General features: G+C 39.8%; 4 protein-coding genes across 4 annotated transcripts; 1 reads left to right on the top strand and 3 right to left on the bottom strand.

Annotated features, from left to right (window-relative positions):
* Positions 1–337: 337 nt before the first annotated feature.
* Positions 338–1,402, bottom strand: LOC141679532 (uncharacterized). The gene has a single exon (XM_074486010.1). The coding sequence runs from the start codon at positions 1,400–1,402 to the stop codon at positions 338–340; it is 1,065 nt and encodes a 354-aa protein (XP_074342111.1).
* Positions 1,403–8,079: 6,677 nt separating this feature from the next.
* Positions 8,080–9,711, bottom strand: LOC141679531 (uncharacterized). Its single transcript, XM_074486009.1, has 2 exons — positions 8,876–9,711; positions 8,080–8,428 (listed from the first exon to the last, which is right to left on the bottom strand). Exons 1-2 carry the CDS (start codon positions 9,709–9,711, stop codon positions 8,080–8,082), a joined length of 1,185 nt encoding a protein of 394 aa, XP_074342110.1.
* Positions 9,712–16,838: 7,127 nt separating this feature from the next.
* LOC141678851 (mitochondrial pyruvate carrier 4) lies at positions 16,839–21,206 on the top strand. The gene is made up of 5 exons (XM_074485260.1): positions 16,839–16,973; positions 17,613–17,711; positions 17,933–17,985; positions 20,638–20,711; positions 20,876–21,206. The coding sequence occupies exons 1-5, from the start codon at positions 16,919–16,921 to the stop codon at positions 20,925–20,927; spliced, it is 333 nt and encodes a 110-aa protein (XP_074341361.1). The 5' UTR covers positions 16,839–16,918; the 3' UTR covers positions 20,928–21,206.
* A 563-nt stretch (positions 21,207–21,769) lies between these two features.
* On the bottom strand, positions 21,770–24,703 carry LOC141676829 (uncharacterized). Its single transcript, XM_074482552.1, has 3 exons — positions 24,199–24,703; positions 22,675–22,833; positions 21,770–22,275 (listed from the first exon to the last, which is right to left on the bottom strand). The coding sequence occupies exons 1-3, from the start codon at positions 24,496–24,498 to the stop codon at positions 22,120–22,122; spliced, it is 615 nt and encodes a 204-aa protein (XP_074338653.1). The 5' UTR covers positions 24,499–24,703; the 3' UTR covers positions 21,770–22,119.
* Between the last annotated feature and the right edge of the window lie 1,164 nt (positions 24,704–25,867).

Genomic DNA, 25,867 nt, shown 5'->3' with positions numbered 1-25,867 from the left:
AGGTAACACTATATTTGCACTCCAGAGCCATCAATAAGATCTGATGCACCAGATATGGTGTTCACATTAGCTTTAGCTAACTTTAGATGCGAAAAATATTTTTGATTTTTTAGGATTGCGTGTGTTGCACTGTCTGCTAAGCAAAGTGATTCCTCATCTTTTATGACATATGATGAGAGGCTGCTAGCCATGTTCTTCACAAAAATAAAGCAAAATTAGAAAATAAAATATCTCATAACATTCCATTGATTTGAAATTAAGCAACAGATCAAGCAAAAAGTTTATAGTTCATCCGTAAATACATAAACACTTAATAAAATAAAACAAGGCCTTTTATTTAATTGGCATCATCACCGGCAAATTTGGCCACCTCCATATTGCCATCTCCAAAGAAATCAGACACTTCCATGTGAGTAGAGTTGAGTGGATCAATTTGATTATCTCCACCAAGGTGAGTTTCAAGCTGGGAAAGACCCAGAGGATCATGTTGCTCAGTAAAATTAGTCTCAACACCTTTTAAAGAAGCTTGGTAGAGATCAACAAGGTGTTTGGAGGTACGACATGTTTTACTCCAGTGCCCTTTCATTCCACAACGATTACAAATGCTTTCAACCCTTTGACCCATCATATTTACCTTAGGCTTTTCCTCATTCTTTATCCACTTTTGGTGGTGAGGCTTCCTTTTAAAATTTGAGAAGTTTCGATATTTATGACCACGACCATGCCCAAAACCACGTCCACGGGCATGTCCACGGCCTCGTCCAAATCCACGTCCTCGTCCAAAATCAATATTAGTAACAGCATTCACTTCAGGGAATGGTGTGGAACCAGTTGGACGAGCTTGATGATTTTTCATCAAAAGTTCATTATTTTGCTCAGCAAGAAGCAGGACAGAAATAAGTTCAGAATATTTCGTGAACCCTCGTTCACGATATTGCTGCTGCAGGAGCATATTGTTGGCATGAAAAGTGGAATAAGTCTTTTCCAGCATATCTTTATTGGTTACATTTTTACCGCATAATTTCAGTTGAGAAGTGATTTTGAACATTGTTGAATTGTACTCGCTTACACTTTTATAATCTTGCAAGCGCAAGTGTAGCCAATCATAGCGAGCCTTAGGGAGTATCACAGTTTTTTGATGATCATATCTCTCTTTTAGATCATACCAAAGGTTTAACGGATCCTTAACAGTCAAGTATTCAATTTTCAAGCCTTCATGAAGGTGATGTCGAAGGAATATCATGGTTTTTGCCTTTTCTTGCTCAGTTTTCACATTTCCTTCCTTTATGGTATCTCCAAGACTTATAGCATTAAGGTGGATTTCAGCATCAAGAATCCACGTTAAATAATTATTGTCGGTGATATCAAGTGCGTTGAATTCAAGTTTCGTGAGATTTGACATTTTTCTTTCTACAAAAATATAATTAAATTAAATTCATGAAAGCAAACACGTATTAAAGAATACACATTCATACACGAGCCATTGTTGTTAATAAGTAAGCATATATTCACAAAATAACAAAAAATTGACAACCAAATGCGTGTATAAGTTTAAAAATAGGCATATCAATTTAATATAAATAAAATCCTTAACATGGCAAAAGCTACGTACAAGGTATATTATGCAGAAAAAGATCAAAATAAGAGAATAACAATTTTAATAAACCTCGGTTTAATATTTAAAAATACACCAGAATTTATATGCATGGTATAAAAGGATCAAACATGTCACTAAAATATATTACCAAGTAAACATAATGTACATACTAAAAATATGTTATACACTTGGTTCAGAAAAATACGGGACAAGTATGTGCACATTAATCTATTACAAATACATTTTTTTTTAAATCACAAATATTTAAAATAATTATATTTAAAAGAAAAATCATATGAAACAATAGCAAATTATAACAAAGATGATAAGAACACTAATAAATAAGTGGAATAAAATATTTTATACAGAACATATAATAAAATTATATATTCACCTTAATTATCATAACACAGTTAGAAAATAATAGGAAATAATAAGACTATAAAAACTGCAGGAACCATAATCGTTGAGTCCATAGTACAAACATAAGAGTGAATGAGTTACCAAATCTAAATCCAACTCCACCAACTAAAGGAAAAGGCAGTAGGTTCTGGTAGTCAAAAGCAAAAGGAAGACCCCAAAACATATATACAAAAAATTAAATGAACAAGTTTAAAAGCTACACCACCACATGTCACTTGTGATTCACAAGCCAAGAAAACCATGGCGCACATGTCATGTATTTGTATGCTAAGGACAAGTAATTACATATGCATTACAGAAAACAAGTGAGCCATCTGTTGACGGAGGAATCTGGTAACAACAAAGATTGAGGTTTCTCGCCGGAACTAAGATCTGTGACGGTGGTTCTTTACCGGAAACTTAAGCGGTGTGTGGTGGTTTATGGTTGTTTTAGGCTGAGATTGATCAGAGTAAGTGGTGGCTCTCTTATCGGCTCTCAACTTCTTACCCTCTCAATGTGCCTACGTACCCTTTTATATAGGGATCAAGCCTGACGTAGTTCTTGTAGAACAAGAAGTCTAATGCGTTGAGACTTCTTACTCCTAAGCCCAATAGAAGCCCATCCGATATCCATCTTCTGCTAGCTTTAGGAATGTCCAACTATGAGGCCCAACCGCAAAGGCCCAAGGCTCATCCGCAATCATAGGACTTCACGGATAGTGCATCTCCCTGCGCAAGGATAACACTCCGCTACAGCTATCTCCCTTGATTTACGAACGCAGGTATAGCCACGGTTCACCCCAAGTGCCAGACGCGTCCCTGTCCCCCGAATGAGGATAACCCACCAGATAGCAGGACAGGTGATCCCAAGCTCTTGGGTGCAAAGTGCAGGATGACTCCAAAGTTCTCCAACGAGGACACCCGTTGAATACAAGAACAGAGCTCCCAAAGCACACACCAAAGTTAAACCCCGCATCCCCAACGAGGACACCCGTTGAATACAGGAGGAGGCCTTCAATCATCAGGCACACCCCTGGAGGCCTTCAAGCTTTTCACGGACATCCCCCTCCTTGACCGTCTCAAGGAGGGAATTCTTCAGAGAGTACCTGCAACAAATACATTAGCAAAAATAATCCTCCATTGCTCCTCTCCATGCAAACTTTGTCCTGAATTCAACATCAAAAGTATATATATCAGACACAGGACGCGTCCTAACCAAGTGGGCGCGTCCTAACCTCCATAAATCCAACTCTGCTCTAATCATTTCTTATAACATGTAAAGTCACAGGACACGTCCTAAAATATAGGGCGCGTCCTTAACCTTATTAGACTTGCACCGTACCCTCTAACCATCGTGCACAACATTTCACTTTCAATGACGCATCCTTGCTAAAGTAGGCACGTCCTAAAGCACCCATCACCATAAGATTTCATCTGCCAAGCACTTTCATAAATATTGACGCATCCATAAAGCTTGGGCGCGTCCTTCCTTGACCATGCACTCTTCTCGCCTCATAACATATCCCTTCCCAAGTAGGCGCGTCCTGTAAGCTTGGACGCGTCCTTACTTTCACAACACAATACTGAATTTGACTGTAATTAGCCCGCGTTTGACCCGAGTTAATCCAATGCCAAATTTTGGGTATAACAACTACCCCCCAAATTCCATTTGCAGTTAAAAACAAAATTGGAATTTCTTTCCAAGCGAAATTTGGCTCAAAATATGTGGACACGTCATGACAGGAAGACGCGTCTCACTTTCAACTTCCGCATGTGGTGTACAGCTGTCATCCTTAGAGTCGTCCTTCTTCTATAAATACCCTAATTGCACCATACCACCAACACCATTCTTTTTCTCTCTCGCACAACCGCCATTGCGGCCTTTTCAAGCAGGAGTTTCGAGGTCTAAGTTCCGGCGATTTATCCAACCATTTCCCTACTTCTTTAGCTCAATCCACTCCTCAACTCAAAAGGTACATAAATCTCCTCTTATTTCTTTATTTGGCCAAATAAATTGATTTTAATGAGCAAGAAACCGTTCATATGCTTTTTGTCCATATGAATTGTCCTTCATGTTCATTTGTATGTATATATGTATGTATAGGTCAATATAACACGTTTAGCTTCCCTGATCTTCCAATTACATATTTCTAGGATTCCATCATATTTCCCCCAAATTGTTAACAGTCGATTAACATTCCACGATTATAATCATGTTGGACGCGTCCTCCCTATAGGGCACGTCCTTTATCTCCTAATTCAAGACATGTTTAAGCTGTCCCAAACAAAGGTATATAGGGCCAAAGGTTTATTAGGACGCGTCATTGTAGCACACCAACTGCGGTAGATTTTTAGGACACGCCTTTCCAGTATCCTTTCTTTTTCCTTTTTTTTTATTTTTTTTAAAAAATGGACGCGTCCTCAAATTTTTTATTCATTCTTTTGCAGCTGGAGGACGCGTCCTTCTTCTCACCATTTCATCCATTCAAAGCCCTCAACAAATGCCTCGGAATCTACTCCCCACATCTGATAGCTTTTAAACCCGACTTTCCCAACATCCACAGGACAAATTCCTTCCTTAGAGCAGAAAGACGCGTCTTCCGTTCCCTCAAATCAAAAAACTCAATAATGTCTGATTCCAGCTCTGATTCCATGGACCATGTTCCCATAATTTCAAGAATGGAAAAGAAGGGAGTTAAAAGGCAAAGAACTCCAGTTCTCCATTCAAGGGCCGCCATCGAAGATTGGACGGACGACGAAATTATCCCTACTACAAGCCAAAAACCCCAAGGAATGGCTATTTCTGATATGGACGCGTCAAACACACAGGACGTGTCATCTTCTGGGGTCGCGTCCTCACACAGTGTAAGTGAATTCGAAAGAAGGATTCCTGACCCTGAAATGTACCCCATATCTCCTCAAAAATCTGATCCTCCCCTAGAGCATTGGGAACCTTCAGATGTTGAAATAGATTGTGACTGGGTGAGGCTCGGTACCCTTACTGAAGCAGAGAAGAATGTCAGAAGGAAAAGAGAGGGTAAGCTGGCATGCGTAGCTCTTGACTCAACTGCAACCGACTAGGAAATTCAATGGCACATGAAGTACTATGACATGGAGGGCATCTGGGCGCGCCCTCTTCGAACTATGAGGCCACACATTTTTAACATCGGGAATCAAAGGATCCCCCGAATGGTGCTTACTCCAAAGCTGATTTCCCTAGGCGTGGGCGCGCCCTTGCATCCATACATTAAGAGAATTTTGAAATGGTACGACGTGGCTCCAGTCCAACTATCACCAAATTCATACAAACTAGCCTGGGCTCTATACATTATGTATCATAACTTGAGGCTGGGCGCGCCCTCAATGAAAAAGTTCAGCTTCTTTTACAGCATCAGGAAATCAATTCCCGGATACCATTTTCTGGTAGTCAACAAATGGTTGAACAACAAAGGATTCAATGAAGGCAAAATCAGCCACGAGAGAGACTGGAAGGAACCATTTTTCTATATTTATGACGTCAAAAGGACGCGCGTTCGCTTCAATTTGGAACCAAGTGAGTTCAACGCTCTGGACGCGTCCTCCCCTTCAGGACGCGCCTTCTCTTTTATAATCCTTTTCTTTATTTTCCTTGTTGTAACCTATCATCCCCTCTTTTAGACAAAAGGACCCAGAAAGAGCTTACAGGAAAGAAGAAGAAGAGAGCAGAGAAGGTTTTGCAGTATGCTGAAAAACATTTCAACCTCAAAGATATGATTACCGAGGAGAATTTGAAGAAAATAGGAGCTTTGTCCCCACGAGTGGGTTCTCTCTGCAAATTTCGAGATTTCCACAATGGGAAACCCGTCCTCACCGCTTCTGAAAAATCCAAAGGGCTCCAAGCCACAGAAATTATTTAGCCAGACGTCAACAAGAAAGTGGATTTAGAGCAAGGTAAGAAATCATTACATATAAGACACGTCACGGCTGTAGGACGCGTCATATTTAGCCTGACCTATAAGCGTTACTTTATATATGCATTATCACCTTGGACGCGTCCTAACCCCCCTGGCGTGCCTCTTAGGTAATACGTATCACATCTTTAAGACGCGTCATTCTCACACCCATTTATACCTCTTTGCATTCATCTATATCTGTCCTGCATATAGATTTTTATATCACGTTATGGGCGCGTCCTACTTTCAGGATGCGTCTTTTGTACATAATTAATTCCTTTTTATGTTTGTACCGCAGATATGGCTTCACTCCCCAAAGGATTCGCAATTGGGGCTTCTAAAAAACTAAGGGCAAGGAAACAGGCTCCTACAAAAGTTGATCCAAAGGCAAAAACCCCACCTCCTGTTGCAACTCCTTCTCCTCCACCAAAGATAATAGACACTACCATGTCTGACATTCCTGAGAAGGTAGAGGACGCGCCCTCAAAGCGTCAAAAAACTGTTCCTGATGATCAGTCCTTTGTTCTCAGATATCTGGGCACGTCCTCAATGGGTGATTTTTCTGAGGACGAAGTGAGAGGTTGGACCTTCAGGACCGAGCAACAAACAGAGGAGGCCATGGTCAAGGCTACAGCCGAGCTTCACCTGCATGCTAGGCAGAGCGCTAACATGGCTGCCAGGCTTAGGGCGCGTCTTGCTGTTACAGACACTGCAAAGAGCCAGGCCGAAGACAAGGTCAAATCCCTGGAAAAACACATTGCCCTGCTCACCAAAGAAAAAGATGTTGAAATCAGACGCCTGGAGGGCGAGAGGACGCGTCTAGAAACAGAAAAAGCTGTTTTGGAAGGCAATGTCTATGCAATGGAAAAGCAAATGGACAGCGTCATCGCCCTGAACTCCACCATGCAGCTGGAGCTTGACATCCTGAATGATGATAGGCTGCATGGATGGACAGAGGAGAAAAAACTGGTTTATCAGCATGGCTTCCAGGCTGGATTTGAAGAATGGTGCTCTGGGTTCATTGCCAACGACCCAGAGTATACATTCTCAAAGTTTGATGCAGATACCCAGATATGGGTAAACGATTTCAGGGTCAGGGCTGCAGAATCCATCAAGAACAAAAGGATTTTCCTAGGCTTAGAGGAAGAGGACGCGTCCCCTGAACTTGCTCCACTCCAAACTCAGCTTTCCCCTGCAAATGACCAGGACAAGCCCCAAGACGCACCTCCTGCCTAGGACGCGTCTTATGTTTTTCATGTACTTTTTCTAAACTCTTTAAAGGCGCAGGCCCTTTGAAGCCTTGCAAGTTGTAAAAACTATTTTTGACCTCCATTCACTTGCACTTTTCTCAATCATTTACATGGGCGCGCCTGGTGTTTAGGGCGCGTCTCCTTTGACTAATTTGTTATCATTTTCTCTTGTCAAGCAAATATCCATTGTGGGCGCGTCCTCTCTAGTTGGACGCGTCTTTGTTTGTTTTGGAAAGTTCATGAGCACGGCAATACATCGTACTTGTGTGTTTAACCAATGCACAAGGCACGATGGGGCGCATCCTAACTGTTTTTACTCAAGTTCTATTGTTCCTTTTAGCAGCCACTACTTCAGTTAATATCCATATAGAACTATCAATCAAGACGCGCCTCTCCTTTGATCAAAAATAAATCATCCTTCACGTAGGACGCGTCTTTGACAAGCACTTTTTCTTTTTTCTTTTTTTTTTCTTTTTTTTTGTTGTCAATATCACATTAACACCTAGTCTAAAGGAGCATCAACCAAGATAACTTGGGCGCGTCCTCGAAAATAGTACATTTTGTCTTGAGTTTCATTATATAAAACCCTAACTTAGGGCGCGTCCTACATTTAGGACGCGTCATGAGACCAAGCAAACTGAGCAAATATCCCTTAGGAAAGTTTCAAAATTTTATTAAATATTATTTATAATGCGCTCTGATGTCAAAAGTGCACCAGTCCCACGGCTACTATGCTCTGTGGGGAAATTATTTCCAAAAAATGACCCTTCAACTAGTCCCAAGGTAAGTAGTACATGCACTACCCCCCTAGGCTAAGAGGAATTTATTTAATTCTAGCCTATAAACTGAGCATAAACCAAAATGATAAAAGACATATGCAAGGGGCCAAAGCCACGCCTTACTGGTGATACTTCCGGAGATGTTCCGCATTCCAAGCTCGCGGAACTAGCTTCCCGTCCATATCTTCAAGGTGATAAGTCCCCTTCCACAGGATAGATTTTATTCTGTACGGTCCTTCCCAATTAGCTCCAAACACTCCATGTTGGGGGTTCTTTGTATTGGGCATCACCTTCCTAAGTACCAAATCCCCCACCTTCAGCAACTGTCCTTTTACCTTCTTGTTATAATACCTTGCGGCGCGCTGCTGATATGCTGCTAGCCTTAGCTGAGAATTTTCCCTCGTCTCCTCTAAGAGATCTAAATGAAGCCTTTGATTAACCTCAGCGTCTTCTTTCCCGTAACAATCCCTGCGAAGTGATCCCGATCCAACTTCCACGGGGACCATAGCTTCGTAGCCGTAAGTCAGCATAAACGGCGTTTCTCCCGTAGTAGATCGCGGCGTAGTATTGTATGACCACATCACCTTCGGGAGTTCTTCAGGCCAATTCCCTTTACGTTCCTCCAGCTTGGTTTTGAGGGTATGCTTTATTATTTTGTTAACAGCTTCTGTTTGTCCATTGCTTTGAGGATGATAGACCGCCGCAAACTCCTTCTTAATTCTCAACTCCTCACATAGCTGCCGCAACTCCTTGCTATCAAACTGTTTTCCATTGTCGGAGACAAGCTTGTAAGGGATTCCAAACCTACATACGATTGAATTGAAAACGAAATCCCTGATTTTCTTTGCGGTGATAGTAGCCAGTGGCATAGATTCCGCCCATTTAGTAAAGTAATCGACCGCAACCACTGCATACTTGACATCTCCTTTAGCTTTTGGCAATTCTCCGATAAGATCAATTCCCCACATGGCGAATGGCCATGGACTTGCCATAGGCGTCAAGAGTGTAGCCGGTATAGACGAGTAGTTTGCAAAGCGCTGGCAGCGATCACATGCCTTGACGAAATTCGTAGCATCTTCTCTCATTGTAGGCCAATAATACCCTTGGCGCAACACTTTCATTGCCAACGAGCTACCCCCCGAGTGATTGCCACAGATTCCTTCATACACCTCTCTTAGGATGTAATTTCCTTCCTCTTCTTCAACACACCTGAGTAGAGGTTGGTTGAACCCTCTCTTGTATAGGACTTCATCGTATATCACATATCTTGCGGCTTGATAACGGAGTCGACGAGCCATAAACTTATCCTCGGGGAGTGTTCCCTTGCGAATGTAAGCTAGAATGGGCGTCATCCATGTTTCCTTGGGAGCCTCATCCACATGTATTGTTTCTATCTCTGGGATGCTAGGAACCTCCTGGATTTCAAGAGGAATGGATCCTAACAAAACAGCCTCTTGTTGCAACCCCATTTTTGCCAAAGCATCCGTATTACTGTTTTTCTCCCGCGGAACGCATTCCAATCTAACTTCTTTGAACATTCCAATCAAGCACTGTGCACATCTCAAGTACAATTCTGTTCGCGGGCCTCGCGCTTGAAATCCCCCATTTACCTGATTCACTACCAACTCTGAGTCACTTTTTGTAATTAAGTTTCGCACCCCCATTTCCAGAGCGATTTTCAGGCCATTAATCAGCGCCTCATACTCCGCATCATTATTAGTTGCATAAAACTTGAAATGAATTGCGCTCATCAGGTGGTGGCCTTCCGGAGACACAAGTACTATACCCGCACCTGCTCCTCCATTGTTAACCGCCCCATCCACATGCAAGATCCACCAAGGATGCGGAAACTCCTCCAAAGACTCCTCGGCATGAGGTGGATATAGCATTACCAAGGCTTTATCATCAATTTCAGAATCAAATTCCAACAAGAAATCGGCTAAGGCTTGCCCTTTTATCGCTGTTCGAGGCACATATTCCAAATCAAACTGTCCCAACTCCACAGCCCATTTCAGCATTCTGCCTGATGACTCTGGTTTGTGCAGGAACTGTCACAGCGGGTACGCTGTACGAACTTCAACTCTATAGGCTTGAAAATACGGTCGCAATTTTCTTGACGCAAGAATCAGGGCGTAAACCAGTTTCTCCATATTTGTGTAGCGAGTTTCAGCGTCGTGTAACCGCTTGCTCACGTAGTACACTGGTGATTGCTGCCCATCTTCCTCTCTTACCAGAACTGCACTGATCGAATATTCAGACACTGCGAGGTACAATATTAGATTTTCCCCATCCAACGGCTTTGACAACATGGGAGGATGTCCTAGTTGCTCCTTGATTCTTTTGAAAGCCTCTTCACATTCTGACGTCCATACAAAGTCTTTCCCATCTAATTTAATCGCCTTGAAAAACTCCTTGCATCTATCAGACGACTTGGAAACAAATCGATTTAACGCGGCGATTCTCCCAGTCAAACTCTGCACCTGTTTCACATTGGTAGGCGACTTCATATCCAATAATGCCTTGATTTTCGCGGGGTTGGCCTCAATTCCCCTGTGGTTGACAATGAACCCGAGAAACTTGCCCGACTCCACGCCGAACACACATTTTTGCGGATTTAATTTCATACGAAACCTCCTCAAAATATTAAACATCTCCATCAGGTGTTTGATATGGCCAGTCGTCACCTCAGATTTCACCAGCATATCGTCCACATACACTTCCATGGTTCTCCCGATTTGATCTTTGAACATCATGTTTACCAATCGCTGGTAGGTTGCGCCAGCATTAATCAAACCAAACGGCATTCCTACGTAACAGTATAACCCCCTGTCCGTAATAAAGGATGTATGTTCTTGATCGGGGCCATACATCGGAATTTGATTGTATCCGGAGTATGCATCCATAAAACTCAACAACGCATGCCCCGCCGTCACGTCCACCAACTGATCGATTCTTGGCAGCGGGAAGCTATCCTTTGGACAGGCCTTATTGAGATCCGTGAAATCCACACATGTCCTCCACTTCTCATTCGGTTTCTTCACCAGTACTGGATTTGCAAGCCATTCGGGGTAGAACGATTCTTTGATCAACCCCACCTCCAACAACCGGTCTACTTCTTCTTTTAATGCTATCGCCCTTTCTCCACTTACTGGGCGGCGTTTCTGACGTATGCCCTTGCAATTCGGAAGGATATTCAAACGGTGACACATTACCTCCGGGTCGATCCCTATCATATCTGAATGACTCCATGCGAAAACATCAAGATTTGCGATTAGAAAGCGGGTAAGATCTCCTCTCATCTCATCATCCAACTGAGATCCCACTTTCAAAACCTTGCTTGGGTCATTTTTATCAACCGGAATAGATATTGTGTCTTCGGCCGGTCCCGTTTTTTCGGTGGGCATAGGGATCCTGGGATCCAGATCGAAATCAAAGTCTCGGGGGTCTTCAACTTCCACTTTTTCATCTGAGGGCGCGTCCTCGTTTGGAGGAGCATCAACCTCAACTTCATTCAAGGGCGCATCCTTCTTTTGAGGAGCATCAACCTTGAAGTTATTGCCGAGACCTTGCAAAATCTCACTTCTTCCTTCCAACTTTTCCCCGTTAACCTCTTTCTGTATGATTCCCTCTGTATGACTCACCACCACTTCTTCTACACTACGGATTTTCGAAACACGTGCCTGCGTCACAAAAGAGTTTCCAGAGGTATTGGTTTCTTCCTTCCTGGGGTTTTCAATAAAATAGTGGGCATGGACCTCTCCACTCGGTTTTGTATGAATATCTTCTATATCTTCGAATGGGAGACCTTTCCCTTCATACCTTCTTCTGCGAAATTCCTTGACAGCCTTGTGATAGCAGTCGCGCGACTCATACTGTGACCCTCTCAGACTGCCAACTCCGTTTGGCGTTGGGAATTTTATCATCAAGTGGTGTATCGATGTTATCACCCTGAACGCTCGCAACCAAAGTCTGCCGACCAGCACATTGTGCGCGGAATCCTGATCTAGCACCTTGAAATCTATTATTTGAGTAACCGACAAAGCTCCTTCCCCGAGCGTGACGGGAAGCCTGACCGAACCCATAACTCTCACAGCTTCCCCAGTAAAGCCATAGACGTGTGCATCTTCGAAATACATGTCGCTATCTGGGAAACCCAGCTTTTTGTAGGTGCTGTAGTACAAGATGTTTGTAGAACTCCCATTATCCAAGAAAACTCGATGTACGTTCATTACCCCAATAAGCATGGTAATCACCAGCGCATCGTTGTGAGGATGATGCACCCACCTAGATTCTTTTTCCTTGAATGTAATATCAGCGGACTCCCCCTTAAAGACCTTCGGGGGTCTGTCTTCCAAGCTGTGGATGTTGGTGAGCGGTGGATGTCTCGCTTCTCTCGCGTTTCTTTCCAGTGCTCGATTACTATCGCCAACAAAAGGGTGTCCTCCGAAAATTGCCCTAATACTGCCGGCCCTCTGAAACTTGACCTCTGCTGTTTTCTCAACATCCTCTGCCCGCGGGGGCTGCCTTTCATCTTTACCCTTGTCATCAAGTCCCCTGCGTCGCTTCACCTTGTCAATCCATTCTCCCAGGTGTCCAGCCTTGATCAATTCCTCAATCTCATCCCGCAAATGACGACACTCGTGGGTGTCATGGCCAGTAGACTCATGGTAGTCACAGTACTTCTTTTTATCTCTGCTTTGCCATGAAGTTAGACGGTCGGGCTTCTTGAAGATTCCCCTATCCTTATTTACCTCGAAGATATGATCAATGGACGCCGCCAGCGGTGTATAATTGCTGACTCTTCTTTCGTAGTTCGATGGTGGGCTCCATTCTCTTCGCGAGCTCACAGCATTTACCCTGTTAGGGCTTCTGGCATTTCGCCGATAGTCCGGGCTCACGGATCTGTCCCTTCTCTTGGATCGCCCCTTGGAGTTATAGGTATTATCATTCTTTTTTGTTTCTGCAAGCGACTGCTCGATTGCTTTGAACGACTCCGCCTGCGCGAGCACATCAGCCAATGACACTGGGTCCTTCCCTTGTAGGTGTTTCCAGAAATCCGTCCCCACACGCAACCCAGCTATAAGCAATATTTTCAACGTTTCATCAGTTGCACCCCTCACCAAAGTAGATTCTGCGTTAAACCTCTTGAAATACGAAGTCAAACTTTCTCCTTCCTTTTGTTTCACATTAGCCAGCGTGGTAACAGGTGGTGTGTACTTCACCGCGGCTTGGAATTGTGTCAAAAACAAAGTTTTTATCTGTTCCCAGGATGTAATTACACCTGGACCAAGCTTTTGGAACCACTGCTGAGCGCCTTCTCTGAAAGTGGCTGCCAAGAGACGACATCGAGCCAAATCAGGTACTTGATATACATCCATTTCAATGTTAAAACGCCCCAAGAACTCCACAGGATCAGAGTTCCCGTGGAAACGCAAGTCATTGGTTGTGTTCCGGTATCTCGCGGGCAATTGCGCCTCCCTCACAACAGCAGCAAAAGGAGAAGGAGCTTGCGCAGTCGCCGTTACTCTTCCCCCCTCAAGATGGTTGAGTAACCGCTTGAGGTCGTTCACATTAAACGTCCCTACCCCAGGAATGGTTTGAACATTAGGCTGTTGGGGTTGCTCTGCGACTTGCTGAAATTCCCCTTGATTACCTCCCGGGTGTGGCGGAGGATCTCGCCGCCCCTCGCCCTGAGGCTGCAGCGGTGGCGTGTTACCATTTTGGTCCTGTACATTTTCCCGTACGCGAGGTTCACCTTGACCGTGTCGCGGAATTTCATCATTGTTCTGCATTCTTACTTGAATTCGCCCGCCGTCCTGGTCATGAGGACGCGCTCCAGACCCATTACCAGTAATGCTGTGAGAAGCTACGGGAATAACGGCGGGGGCTTCTCCAGCGGAGTGCGCTCCACCTCTCCTACCATTGTAAGGGGCTCTTCCGTATTGATATCCCATTCTTCCTCGTCCATTCCTCTGATATCCCCGGTAGAAATTCTCGGGCCTTCCTCGCGGAGGGGCGCGCTCGTGCTCGCGGTGCCGCACCCCGGCATCCCTTTGGAATGCGGGGGGCACACGCGTCGTATCACGGGGCCTCGCTTCTCCGGCGTTTCCTTCCTTTTGCCATTCTACCAGCAACATCCTCAAGTCGTCGTCCTCCAACCTTATGCCAAGCCTCTTCTTCAAGGTTGAAAGATCCTTTCCTCCCTCGTCTTGGCTTTGAGCGTTCTCCGCACGGCGACGCTCGTCCATCGTACGTCCAGACCTATGCGGGTGTGGCACTACCTGGTTGTCCAGGTGAGGTCTTTCTCTGCCTTCAGTGTCCTCATCCGCAAGCTCTACAATAGGTTCTACATCATCAGAATACTGCAAACGCCGCGGAGTGATTCGCGGGCTATCCCCGCTCCCCTGGGTATCTCCCTCAACTACAGGGGCTTTCCCCAAGGTATGACCGTGACGGGGGAAACGACGACCTCTCCTCGTCTTTCGACGCTCCACCGTGTTCAGTCTTGAGTTAAAACTGTTAAGAGTATCCCCCATGCGATATAATTGCTCCAATATATCAGCGTTGCTGATGAGAACTGGAGGTGTCCCCCCCACATCCGGAGCCCTTGGTGGATCCGCCATGTCTCTGGGAACGTAAGGTTCGTGGCGAGTATAGCGCCCCCCGCCTTCCCCTTCTGACCTACTGTCACTTCCATCATAAGAACTTCCATCACGATTGTAAGACATCTTTTCCTCCTAAGATTGCGACCTTAATTAGCAGCCCCTCCTTCTAGCGCCAATTTATTGACGGAGGAATCTGGTAACAACAAAGATTGAGGTTTCTCGCCGGAACTAAGATCTGTGACGGTGGTTCTTTACCGGAAACTTAAGCGGTGTGTGGTGGTTTATGGTTGTTTTAGGCTGAGATTGATCAGAGTAAGTGGTGGCTCTCTTATCGGCTCTCAACTTCTTACCCTCTCAATGTGCCTATGTACCCTTTTATATAGGGATCAAGCCTGACGTAGTTCTTGTAGAACAAGAAGTCTAATGCATTGAGACTTCTTACTCCTAAGCCCAATAGAAGCCCATCCGATATCCATCTTCTGCTAGCTTTAGGAATGTCCAACTATGAGGCCCAACCGCAAAGGCCCAAGGCTCGTCCGCAATCATAGGACTTCACGGATAGTGCATCTCCCTGCGCAAGGATAACACTCCGCTACAGCTATCTCCCTTGATTTACGAACGCAGGTATAGCCACGGTTCACCCCAAGTGCCAGACGCGTCCCTGTCCCCCGAATGAGGATAACCCACCAGATAGCAGGACAGGTGATCCCAAGCTCTTGGGTGCAAAGTGCAGGATGACTCCAAAGTTCTCCAACGAGGACACCCGTTGAATACAAGAACAGAGCTCCCAAAGCACACACCAAAGTTAAACCCCGCATCCCCAACGAGGACACCCGTTGAATACAGGAGGAGGCCTTCAATCATCAGGCACACCCCTAGAGGCCTTCAAGCTTTTCACGGACATCCCCCTCCTTGACCGTCTCAAGGAGGGAATTCTTCAGAGAGTACCTGCAACAAATACATTAGCAAAAATAATCCTCCATTGCTCCTCTCCATGCAAACTTTTTCCTGAATTCAACATCAAAAGTATATATATCAGACACATGACGCGTCCTAACCAAGTGGGCGCGTCCTAACCTCCATAAATCCAACTCTGCTCTAATCATTTCTTATAACATGTAAAGTCACATGACACGTCCTAAAATATAGGGCGCGTCCTTAACCTTATTAGACTTGCACCGTACCCTCTAACCATCGTGCACAACATTTCACTTTCAATGACGCATCCTTGCTAAAGTAGGCACGTCCTAAAGCACCCATCACCATAAGATTTCATCTGCCAAGCACTTTCATAAATATTGACGCGTCCATAAAGCTTGGGCGCGTCCTTCCTTGACCATGCACTCTTCTCGCCTCATAACATATCCCTTCCCAAGTAGGCGCGTCCTGTAAGCTTGGACGCGTCCTTACTTTCACAACACAATACTGAATTTGACTGTAATTAGCCCGCGTTTGACCCGAGTCAATCCAATGCCAAATTTTGGGTATAACACCATCATATAAAGAACATGAAACTTATGGCGTATGATGCCTACCCAGTACCAGCATGTGTGCTCAGAACATTTAGTATTAGCACGCACTTCATGTTACAAGAAGTAAGGAGATAAAGTACCTTAAAAGATCGACTCCCGGCCACCAGAAAAACAGAAACGCTAAATATAAGAACGTCGTGCTGATAACGTGTTATATTTATATAATAGATATACTAGATTCTAGAGAGAAACTTTGGAGAGGATAATCTTCATCTTATTCATGTATGTAAACAATGTACAAACAAACCTTTATATAGGCCATCTAATCATAGGTTACAAGATAATGAAAAGCCAAAGGTTTGGAAGATCTAAAGCTTGGAAAGGCAAAAGGTTGTGGACTTGAAAAGTTGTGCTAAGTAAAAGTCATTCACAAATAGGTTGTACATAACAAATAAGGGTTTTTTTTAGTTTTTATTTTAAGGTCGGTTTCTATTTGATCATTTGTTTATATATATAAATAGTATTTTTGATAATTTTTAGGATTATATTTGTTATTTATTAACAAATATAGATTTATTTTATCATAAATTTTATAATTATTCATATTTAAATGAATATAGGTTTGAATAAATTATTATATATACTCCGATAAAGAAAAAAATTTAACGGTTAATCAAATTTGAAAAATCAAATGGATCGGGAATTCATCCGTTAAATCGGAATTTTTTGAAAAATTAAAATATAATAAATAAAAAAATAAAAAGTATAACAAGTAACAACCCCTTTTTTACATATAAGATGATACTTTAATAATCTCGCGCATATAAATTGAGGAGAGAGATAGGACTCAGGAGAGAGATAGAGACAGCAACAGAGATTTCATGGCGACATCAAAGCTTCAAGCACTATGGAATCATCCTGCTGGCCCTAAAACAAGTCTCTCTCAATTCTCTACTCTTACATGTTTATATTTTTCTTTTTTCTTTAACTTAATAATACATTTTCCGTCAATTATTTGATATAACTATGCAAATATTTGATGAATTTGTTTATGATAATGGTAAAGATCCAAGTTTATGATAATGGGTTTTTCTCAAAATCCAATCTTGTATACATATGTTTATCAAAATCCAATCTCTTGCAAATGAAACCTATTTAGGCATGAGTATATGATTTTGTAAAAGGTCAAAGTGTTGTTCTAGATTGAATGCTTTATAGGTGTTTTTAAAACATTCCCACTATGCATTTAAAGAGATATGATGCATATAGGAGAAATTATAATTGGTTTTCGTGCTTAAATGAATTCGGTTTGAAGATTCTGAGCAATTGAGGGTATTTGCAGTTGACCTTTATTGTTTGGTATCTGAAACTTGGTGTTTTGTACTTGACTAGCTTGTTTAATTTAGATGAGTTGAAATGGAATTGTTTTTCGGAAATGTACTTTTATGTGGACTGATTATGTGAAAAATTCGGATGTTACTAAGATTGGAGTATATTTTAGTATATGAGGTTGAAAGTGATTTGCGAATATATATATATATATATATATGTAAGCTTCTTGTCTTTTTGATGTAGTTCACTTTTGGGCACCGACTTTTAAGTGGGGGATTAGCATAGCTAATATTGCTGATTTTGCTAAACCACCGGAAAATATTTCGTATCCCCAGCAAATAGGTATGTTTGTAATCAGAAAGTTTTTTTCTTTTGCGGCTTTTAATTTTTGCTGTAACTTATGATAATGTATGTTGTTCAATCTTATTGCTTACACAATTTAACATCTATTTCACTAAGATAGGATAAGTCTTCTTTAGAAATGTTAATGACTATTTAAAAATATAATTTTAGTATTGCTACTAACTTCACTTCATTTTCTCTTTTTCTCATACTTAATACAGCGGTTACAGCCACTGGAGTTATCTGGTCACGCTACAGTACTGTAATCACACCGGTGAGTTGATTGTTGAGTGATGTATCAGTCATTACAATTTAACTGAAAATTTTATGTTGCTGACTCGTCTTTGATATCAATCTGTGTCCATTAAATCTGCACACTATGTCACACGAAATTGGAACTTTTAGATTTCAGTATATGCCGTCTACTAATTTCTCCTTGCATACCCACTGATTATTGTTATTTTAATTTTTTTTTTTGAGGATTCAAAGTTCATGCTTGATTTGAATGCTTTACACCAGGATGTTTCTAGGTTCTAAGAGTTTTTTACCCAAAAATCTAGATGAGCTCTTTTCTTTAACTAGTAAGTATTTGGCAAAATACATGTCAGTACTGAAACCATTTACAATCATATAATGTGGGCAAACAAAATGTTAACAAGTTGCGCAATCAGTATTATCAAGTAAGCATGTGAAGTTTCTATACGTTTGTTGCCATGCGACATATGGATTGATTAGAAGCTTCAGTAGATAGTATTTTATCGAACATTTCGTTTTATGATAATCTATTTCGGTGTAGTTTTATGGAACTAGTTTATATAGTGATTTGGGGTACAATAGACTCTTTTGAGGAACTTAGAGACTAAAGCTTTAACATACTTACAAGAAATTAATGAATTAAATGACTAATTCTGTTGATGCAAAATTTAAGGGTGGAAATTAATTTGAGGCAGTGGACCATGACCTGGTACCTTGATGTGGCATGAAGTGAATCCGAATGGAGTTTATAAAACAAAATGCACATTTTAGTGCTCATTTATTACCATTTCTCTTACCTAGCTTCTGTCAATTTAAAAATGCCTACCTTTTCATAGTCATATACTGTTTGAGGGACAATTTGGAATAACCGTTTCTCAGTTACTCTACCTTATTTGCTATCACTTTTTCTTCCCTTCCCAAATTTCTCCACTGGAGCTGTAAGAAGATGTCTTTCCCCTTGCACCTTTTAATCATTAGTACTTTGTCCTTTTCTCCCCCTTCCCTCCAAACTGTGGTTGCTGTTCCGGGGGTTGTATGTACACGGCTGTACTAGTATTTTCACTTGAAATGTGTAAAGGGAATGCATTAAATATTCAATGCACTTAATTGAAGAACATTTGGCTGCAACCAATAATATGTTAGGAAACATAACAAACCAAACTAAATAAATATTAAATATTAAATCATTTACAAATCTGAATAATAAATAATTAGTGTGTGCATCAGTTATGGAGATTTGAGAGGGAGGATTTGGTGGGAATAATAATATTCTAGCTTTAATTTAGGGATTATGAGTTGAGGTTAGAGTTATAAATAGAGAAGCTATTCATGTGTTTGGGGCATGAAGAAATAAGATTGACTTATGTGTGTTTATGGAGAGTGGGTGGTCTCTCGAATACCACCTAGTTGTGTGTGCGTGTGTTTATCAATAAAAGAATTTGTTTCTTTATATATATATATATCCAAAGAGCGGGCCTGGACAGGTCCTAACATAATAGTTGGTATGTTTTGTATTGTTTATGCGCATAAGCTTTTGCAGAACTAGTAAGAGCTAAATCTGTTAATAGATTTATCTCCAAATACAAGTGTGAGTTAGGGGCCATTTGGTTGGTGAACTTTTGGTATAAGTTGTGGGTTTGGAATGGGTTAAACTCATACCTAGTGTTTGGTTGGAGTTCTTTTAATTTTCAAACCCATAAGGTTTGGGTTTTAGAAACCGTAGGGGGAGGTGGGCATGCTTGATGTGTAACAAAAATGAAGCTCTTTTATGCTGTTTACTTATGATTTTTTATAATAAAAAGTTAATACATCAATTTAAATTCATCAATAATTGTACATATATTTTATTTATTTAGTATAAAATGTAAAACTGAGAATGGAACTAATCTTCAAGTACCAATCAGGAATTATTCGGCTAGGGGGGGGATTAATTGAAACAATAGTCGGATATATTTTAATATTTTAATGATATTTAATGTATTATTCTTATTTATAATAAATATATCATTGAAGAATAATCCATAGCAATTTATCAGATAAAATTGATTTGGTAAAATATTTTTTAAGGATTAATCGGGCAATTTTTAGAACATTGATATTTATACACATGGTATATAATGTGCTTGCCATTTTAAAAGAGTATTAGTTATTTATAAAAAATATTACAATTATATATATTAAATAATGATAATTTTAAGCTCAACAGCTCAAATTTTGAACAATGAATTTGGTTTTTCTAGTTTACGAGGAATGTCTGTTAAAAAGTATACCTACTACAATAGATATTGTTTTGCAAGGTAAGGAATTTGTGCACTTCATCATTGGCAGCTTCATGTATCTAGGAAGAGAAATAATACATAACCTGAAAAAGATAACCTGCAGAGAGAGATGTCAGTGACGTGGATAAGGTTGATACTTGGAAGACCTTGTCATTACATAAGAGGTTCTCACCATAGATCAATACATACTCAGCATGTCAATTATTATTATCCTGTCTAAACTATCAGCTTAGTTGTCATTATTAATCTGGGAATAGGCTGTTGCAGTAGATGAGCCTCTCTACTATTTGCTCCTCAAAACCTAATATTTCTTGTATAGCATTTTGATGTTGGTTTAAATGCAGGACATCTGACGAATTTTTTGTTCAAATATATTTGGTCTTGGAATGCAGAAAAATTGGAACCTTTTTAGTGTAAATGTTGCAATGTTCGGGACCGGTGTCTATCAGCTGTCGCGAAAAATACGGTAAGACAAATCCGGTTTCCAAATTTAGGAATTGTTGCATAATGTTCTATCCACATTATACAATTGATCTCCTTATTAAAACTTTGTTGCTCGATTATTTGAATTGGATGATCTATTCACGGATCCCTCTTGTGCTGACTGAAAAATATTCTCAATGTTCTCAGGCACGACTACTTTACAAAGGAAGAAGCTGAAGAAGCCGCTGTTTCTGAGTAATGATTATAAATATCTGTCATTGTCATCGTGCTCTGCAATAGTGGATTTATTTTGGCTTCTCTTTCAAAACTCCTGTAATCAATGGCTCTTGTAATGTATTCTTGTTTTGCCATTATCCACTGAGGATCACATGAACCTTTTAAGTTTTCAGAATTCTTTTCAATTTTTAATTTGGGTGTACCCCAGAACATGCGAAGATGATGCTACTGGTTTGTGTTTATTCCTGATGGAATCAATATCCTCAATATAAGCAGCAAACAATGATATCAATTTAATGTATACCGGTAGCTTTATTCCATCAGGTAAATGAAATAAAATTTTTATGAAGCATTATAGTTTTGTTAATTCCAAGAAAATCCGAAGTGTTTTTTTTCCTTGCGTTGGACTTTATTACTTAAATTGTTGTAAACAATCAGTCCAAGTAGCAAATTATGAAACATTTCGCGGAAACAACAAAAGAGTACATAAAAAGTTTGCTTACTATCTTACCTTACACTCCTCCTAGACCTCAGCGGGATATAATGGATTTGTTTGGTTTTTTTAGTAAAGTATGAAGCATTGAAATATACTGGTGGATGACTTGAGAGCTGGCAAGTTTTTCTTACTGATTATTCATACATTCTAAAAATTCTGTTATCACTAACATAATCTCCTATATCATATTCCACATTTTGCCATGGTTTTATATCAACACCTTTATTAAAAAATATAATGCATTACCAAAGTTCATAAAATACCCCAACCCCCAAGTCAGATTAATAAGCTTCAAATGTCATAAAGTATACAAACAACTGAAGAATTATTAAAAAAAAAAGAACAAACAACTGAAGCGGTCTACTGACTAAACAAGCCTTATTGCCCATTTCAAGATGTTTCACTGAACTATTTGTTAAACTTAACATTTGTCATTCCGAAAAATAAAAATGTCCTATACTTCATAAACACATCAGATTTGTTCAAATAAAGAAATTATTGGTCGGATCTATCTGCTACAGGAATGGTGTATGTAATTGGTACAGATTGAATCACATTAACAAAGGAGCATCACATGAGGAAAAAAGTTCCATCTGTGAGCAACTTGAATTTGCTCAATGCAACTCGGACAACCATGGAAGTCCATGACAAAACTTCTCTAAAAAATTGTAAGGTCTCATTTTTTAAACTATAAACTGCCAACATCAACTTCTTGCCCCTAAGCCTTAGCAGAATCTACTGTTTCGGGCTCACCATCTTTGATCTGCTCATTCATTGAATCAGAGTCATTTTCACCATCACGCGAGTTCAAATTTATACCTAAATCAATAGTGCTTTCGTTCAAATCTTGTCTCTCCAGCGGGTTCTCTGGAGCCTGAAATAATGGTGTAATAACATAAATTACAATCTCATAAACCTTAATTCAACTGTTTCAATATGTGTGCATTAATGCACTATAAAAGCTAAGTTAACAGTGTTCTTAAGTTTGCGTTCAAAGAGTATAAGTTCCGTTTTCTTTCTTTCTTTCAATTTTTTTAAATTTTGTCTTAGAATTCGTAAATGACAATCTCCTAATATTTAACTAGAAACAAATTAGATACTTAATTTTTAGTTTTGCTATAACATTATCAAATCATGTAAAACTTAAGATAAAGCTAAGTAGACAGCATAAACAATGACCATTTACAATGATTATCTAGCTAATACTAAAGGCAGGGGGTCGCAGCAAGAATGATGATGTATAAATAAGAGAACAAAAGGTAATAAACCTCACCTCATTCTCTTCCATTGGCGTATCATTAATATCAGGCTTTTCGTCAGTATCATCAGCTTTAGAATTCAAAGCTTTTGTCATGGTGTCACCCTCACTAGGTTTAGCATCATCCTCAACCTGTTCTGCAGCTTCATCTTTTTCCTCTTCCAGTAATGCAATCTGATTGCAATGATTCGAAACAAAATTTAAACATTACTAAGCACTGCAAAGTTAAAATAGCAATTTATAAACCATATGTAATGCCCGCACTAACAAGAACCCACCATAACTTTCCAAAAGGAAATTTAAACATTACTAACAATGCAAAGCTGTAATAGCAATTTATAAACCATAAGCAACACCCCCAATAACAAGCACTATGACCTTAAAGAGTGATAATAAGTTACTTCGCAATTAAGTGACAACAGTGTTAAGAAAATGACCCGCTACGAAACAAGGCGAAAGTGCCTGTAATTTTTTTGCTTACACGACAAAAGAAAGTGTGGGTCAAAAGTTGAGGCAACACTGGAGGATTTGTTTTCAATAAAAATGCAATATAATAAGAGAGCGGGTGTGCAAGGTAAATAAGTGGGAGCAGCGAACTAGCAGACACTCCCCTTCCACTCAATTACCCCAGAACCGAGCTAAGACATTACAGACATACTACCATGCCATCAAGATCATCAGCAACAGAAAATTAGCAAAATAAAGCAAAACATAACATTGTTGGTCAATTCCAAACTTTCCTAGACATAGCAAGACAAATGACAAATCACTTGAAAATTACCCTATTCCAAAATATTTCCGGTGACTAAAAGAAAAGATATACATGTCAATAAATCCAAATTATGTCCCCGCCCTAACTCTAGAAAAAAACAGACCAATCCTGCTTTCCCTCCATTGGCTCGAAAAAAAAAATGTAACACATTCTAAAAATCGAAATTTAACTTGAACCCTCATATAAAAAGACCCGTGCACTTGCATCATCACGGAAAGCACACGTCCCTCAATTCCAATACTAGAAGTGCTTAGGGCATAAGACTATCGAGACAACTGTCCTTCTCCACACTCATCATACCCGTAATAATTTTTAGAACTACTCTCAGACACATTCATATCCTATCAACCAAAAACTTGGTTAACCACCGCAATCACAAACAAATCCTACTTCTCATTTCATCACTTCCTACGTACGTCTACAATAGAGTAACAAATTCAACAACACTAGTAACAAATTCGACAACACTAGTAACAAATTCGACAACATTAAGCCAGACGACGAAAAAAATAACATTTATTAAATCCAAAGAAAAGAAGCTAGTTCATACTTAAACACATTACACATTCAATATTAAACAATTGATCACGCATTATACCATCACAAATTACACACATAATCAATAATTGAATAATCGACACTAAAACATCAATAACAACACCATATTACAAAAAGCCCTTCTCAAACAAACAAATATAACTAAATTTCTTTAAATTTTCGTATTTTTGTGTCAGGTACAAAATTACGAAAAATTATGATCAGAGTACCGGGACATATTTAAATTTACGTCTGGGCGGCTCGTCGGTCAAATCATCCGAATCAGCATTACAACTCTCCGTGGGGGTCCACTTAAAGAGTTTAAGATGAGGGGAGTTCACGCCGTTAAGATTGGCGTTAATGAAATGGTGATGAGAATGACGTTGATTTTGATGAGAAGAAACGGCGTTAGATGAGGGGGATATGTGGACCCACTTTTTCTTCCACTTTCTAACTGGGCCGGTAAAAATAGTGGTTGGACCGCCGTACCGAGTTGAGGATCGGCCGAGTCGAGCCCCCACTCCTTCCATTATGTGGATCGGTGAGTTGAATTCGAGTTTCTCGAGGTGTGTGAAAATTAGAGGGGTTTGTTGTGAATTGTTTTGTTTTAAAAAAAATTGTGAGATCGTGTTTGTGAGGTTTTTTAGTAGGGATTTGATGTAAAAATACAATCAAAGTTGTTGTTGGGGTTGGATTTTTGTTTTTGTTTTTGGTTGAAAATTGAAAATTTGTTAGGCTAGTTTAGGACAAACTGTTACATTATTTTATCGACTAATAAATAATTTTATAAAGTGAAAATATCATCTTTACAAGTACATTAACATGAATGCTCAGACAGCCAGCTGGTTATCAATATTTTTTTTTAAAAATCTTATATAAAGGCACTCAATTTACAAATGTGGGGGTTAGGGTTGTAATTCGAGCGGGCGGCTTGCGAGCTCGGCAGATTTGAACTCGTTTAAATAAACTCGATTCGGTTTAATTAAATGATTCGAGTTGGGTAATTGTTCTAGCTTGTTTAATTAAATAAGTCGGCTTTATTCTACTCATGAAATTAGAAAAGTCGAGTTTTGGCTGAAATTTAAGCTCGATTAGTAAAAGGAGGTGACTCGACTCGACTCGATTAACTTTGCCTCAAAACTCGGTTCATTCGGCCGAATTACAACCATAACGTGAGTTGAACGGGCAATAAATTGCGCCGTGATATCTTGCTATTGCCGGAACACATATTAAAACGAACTCATATCATTACATTCTTATACATGACTTTTTATAATTTTATTAGAAAATATAAATATTATAAAGATAAATAGTACATTATATTATTATCATCTGTAATTAATTTCCTTGACTACCCCAAATATAAGCCGATATCAATCTCACTCACTCATCTACGTTTTAATTTTAGATTTCTCATAATCGAAATCTTACCTACCTAGGGAACAAGAGTTCAACTATTTCATTATTTAAATTTAGTTACGCGGCCAAAAATGTGTTGCTTCATCTGTCCATACTTTTTATTTTATAAATAAATTGATCAAATTGTAAAAATAATATATATATATATATATTTAAAAATTATAAATAATTATAATTATAAAATTATAATTTAACTTATTATAAGATACATTTAAATATTTAGAATTGTGAATGAATAATATATATTTGTCTATACTATTATATTAAAGACTAAATAATTAAATTTTGGTTCGTAGTCATTCTCGTCACCGTAATTATATTATTATGTAAAATAAAATACTCTTATAAATAGATAAATATTCATAACAGAATTATAATATGTATAATGGTTTTCGTTAAAACAAAATAATATATAAAATTCACGCGGCCTGACTAAAGAAAATTATACTATTGAACCAATTTTAAATAAAATATTAAAAA

Source organism: Apium graveolens, chromosome 8 (genome assembly GCF_009905375.1).
Source record: "Apium graveolens cultivar Ventura chromosome 8, ASM990537v1, whole genome shotgun sequence".
In the NCBI taxonomy this organism is placed as follows: Eukaryota; Viridiplantae; Streptophyta; class Magnoliopsida; order Apiales; family Apiaceae; genus Apium; species Apium graveolens.
Note: the sequence above shows the minus strand (reverse complement) of the source record. Positions and strands in the feature narration are given on the sequence as shown.

What these genes read in the sequence shown, in the direction of transcription:
- LOC141679532 (XM_074486010.1), bottom strand. Translation starts at nt 1,402, where the DNA reads ATGTCAAATCTCACGAAACTTGAATTCAACGCACTTGATATCACCGAC.
- LOC141679531 (XM_074486009.1), bottom strand. Translation starts at nt 9,711, where the DNA reads ATGAGCGCAATTCATTTCAAGTTTTATGCAACTAATAATGATGCGGAG. An exon ending in AAAGCTAAAGGAGATGTCAA is followed by an intron (nt 8,429 to 8,875) that starts GTATGCAGTGGT and finishes ATCACTTCGCAG; the next exon opens with GGATTGTTACGGGAAAGAAG.
- LOC141678851 (XM_074485260.1), top strand. Translation starts at nt 16,919, where the DNA reads ATGGCGACATCAAAGCTTCAAGCACTATGGAATCATCCTGCTGGCCCT. An exon ending in TCCTGCTGGCCCTAAAACAA is followed by an intron (nt 16,974 to 17,612) that starts GTCTCTCTCAAT and finishes TTTTTGATGTAG; the next exon opens with TTCACTTTTGGGCACCGACT. An exon ending in ACAGTACTGTAATCACACCG is followed by an intron (nt 17,986 to 20,637) that starts GTGAGTTGATTG and finishes CTTGGAATGCAG; the next exon opens with AAAAATTGGAACCTTTTTAG.
- LOC141676829 (XM_074482552.1), bottom strand. Translation starts at nt 24,498, where the DNA reads ATGGAAGGAGTGGGGGCTCGACTCGGCCGATCCTCAACTCGGTACGGC. An exon ending in GTAAATTTAAATATGTCCCG is followed by an intron (nt 22,834 to 24,198) that starts GTACTCTGATCA and finishes CATTGCAATCAG; the next exon opens with ATTGCATTACTGGAAGAGGA. An exon ending in CGCCAATGGAAGAGAATGAG is followed by an intron (nt 22,276 to 22,674) that starts GTGAGGTTTATT and finishes CCATTATTTCAG; the next exon opens with GCTCCAGAGAACCCGCTGGA.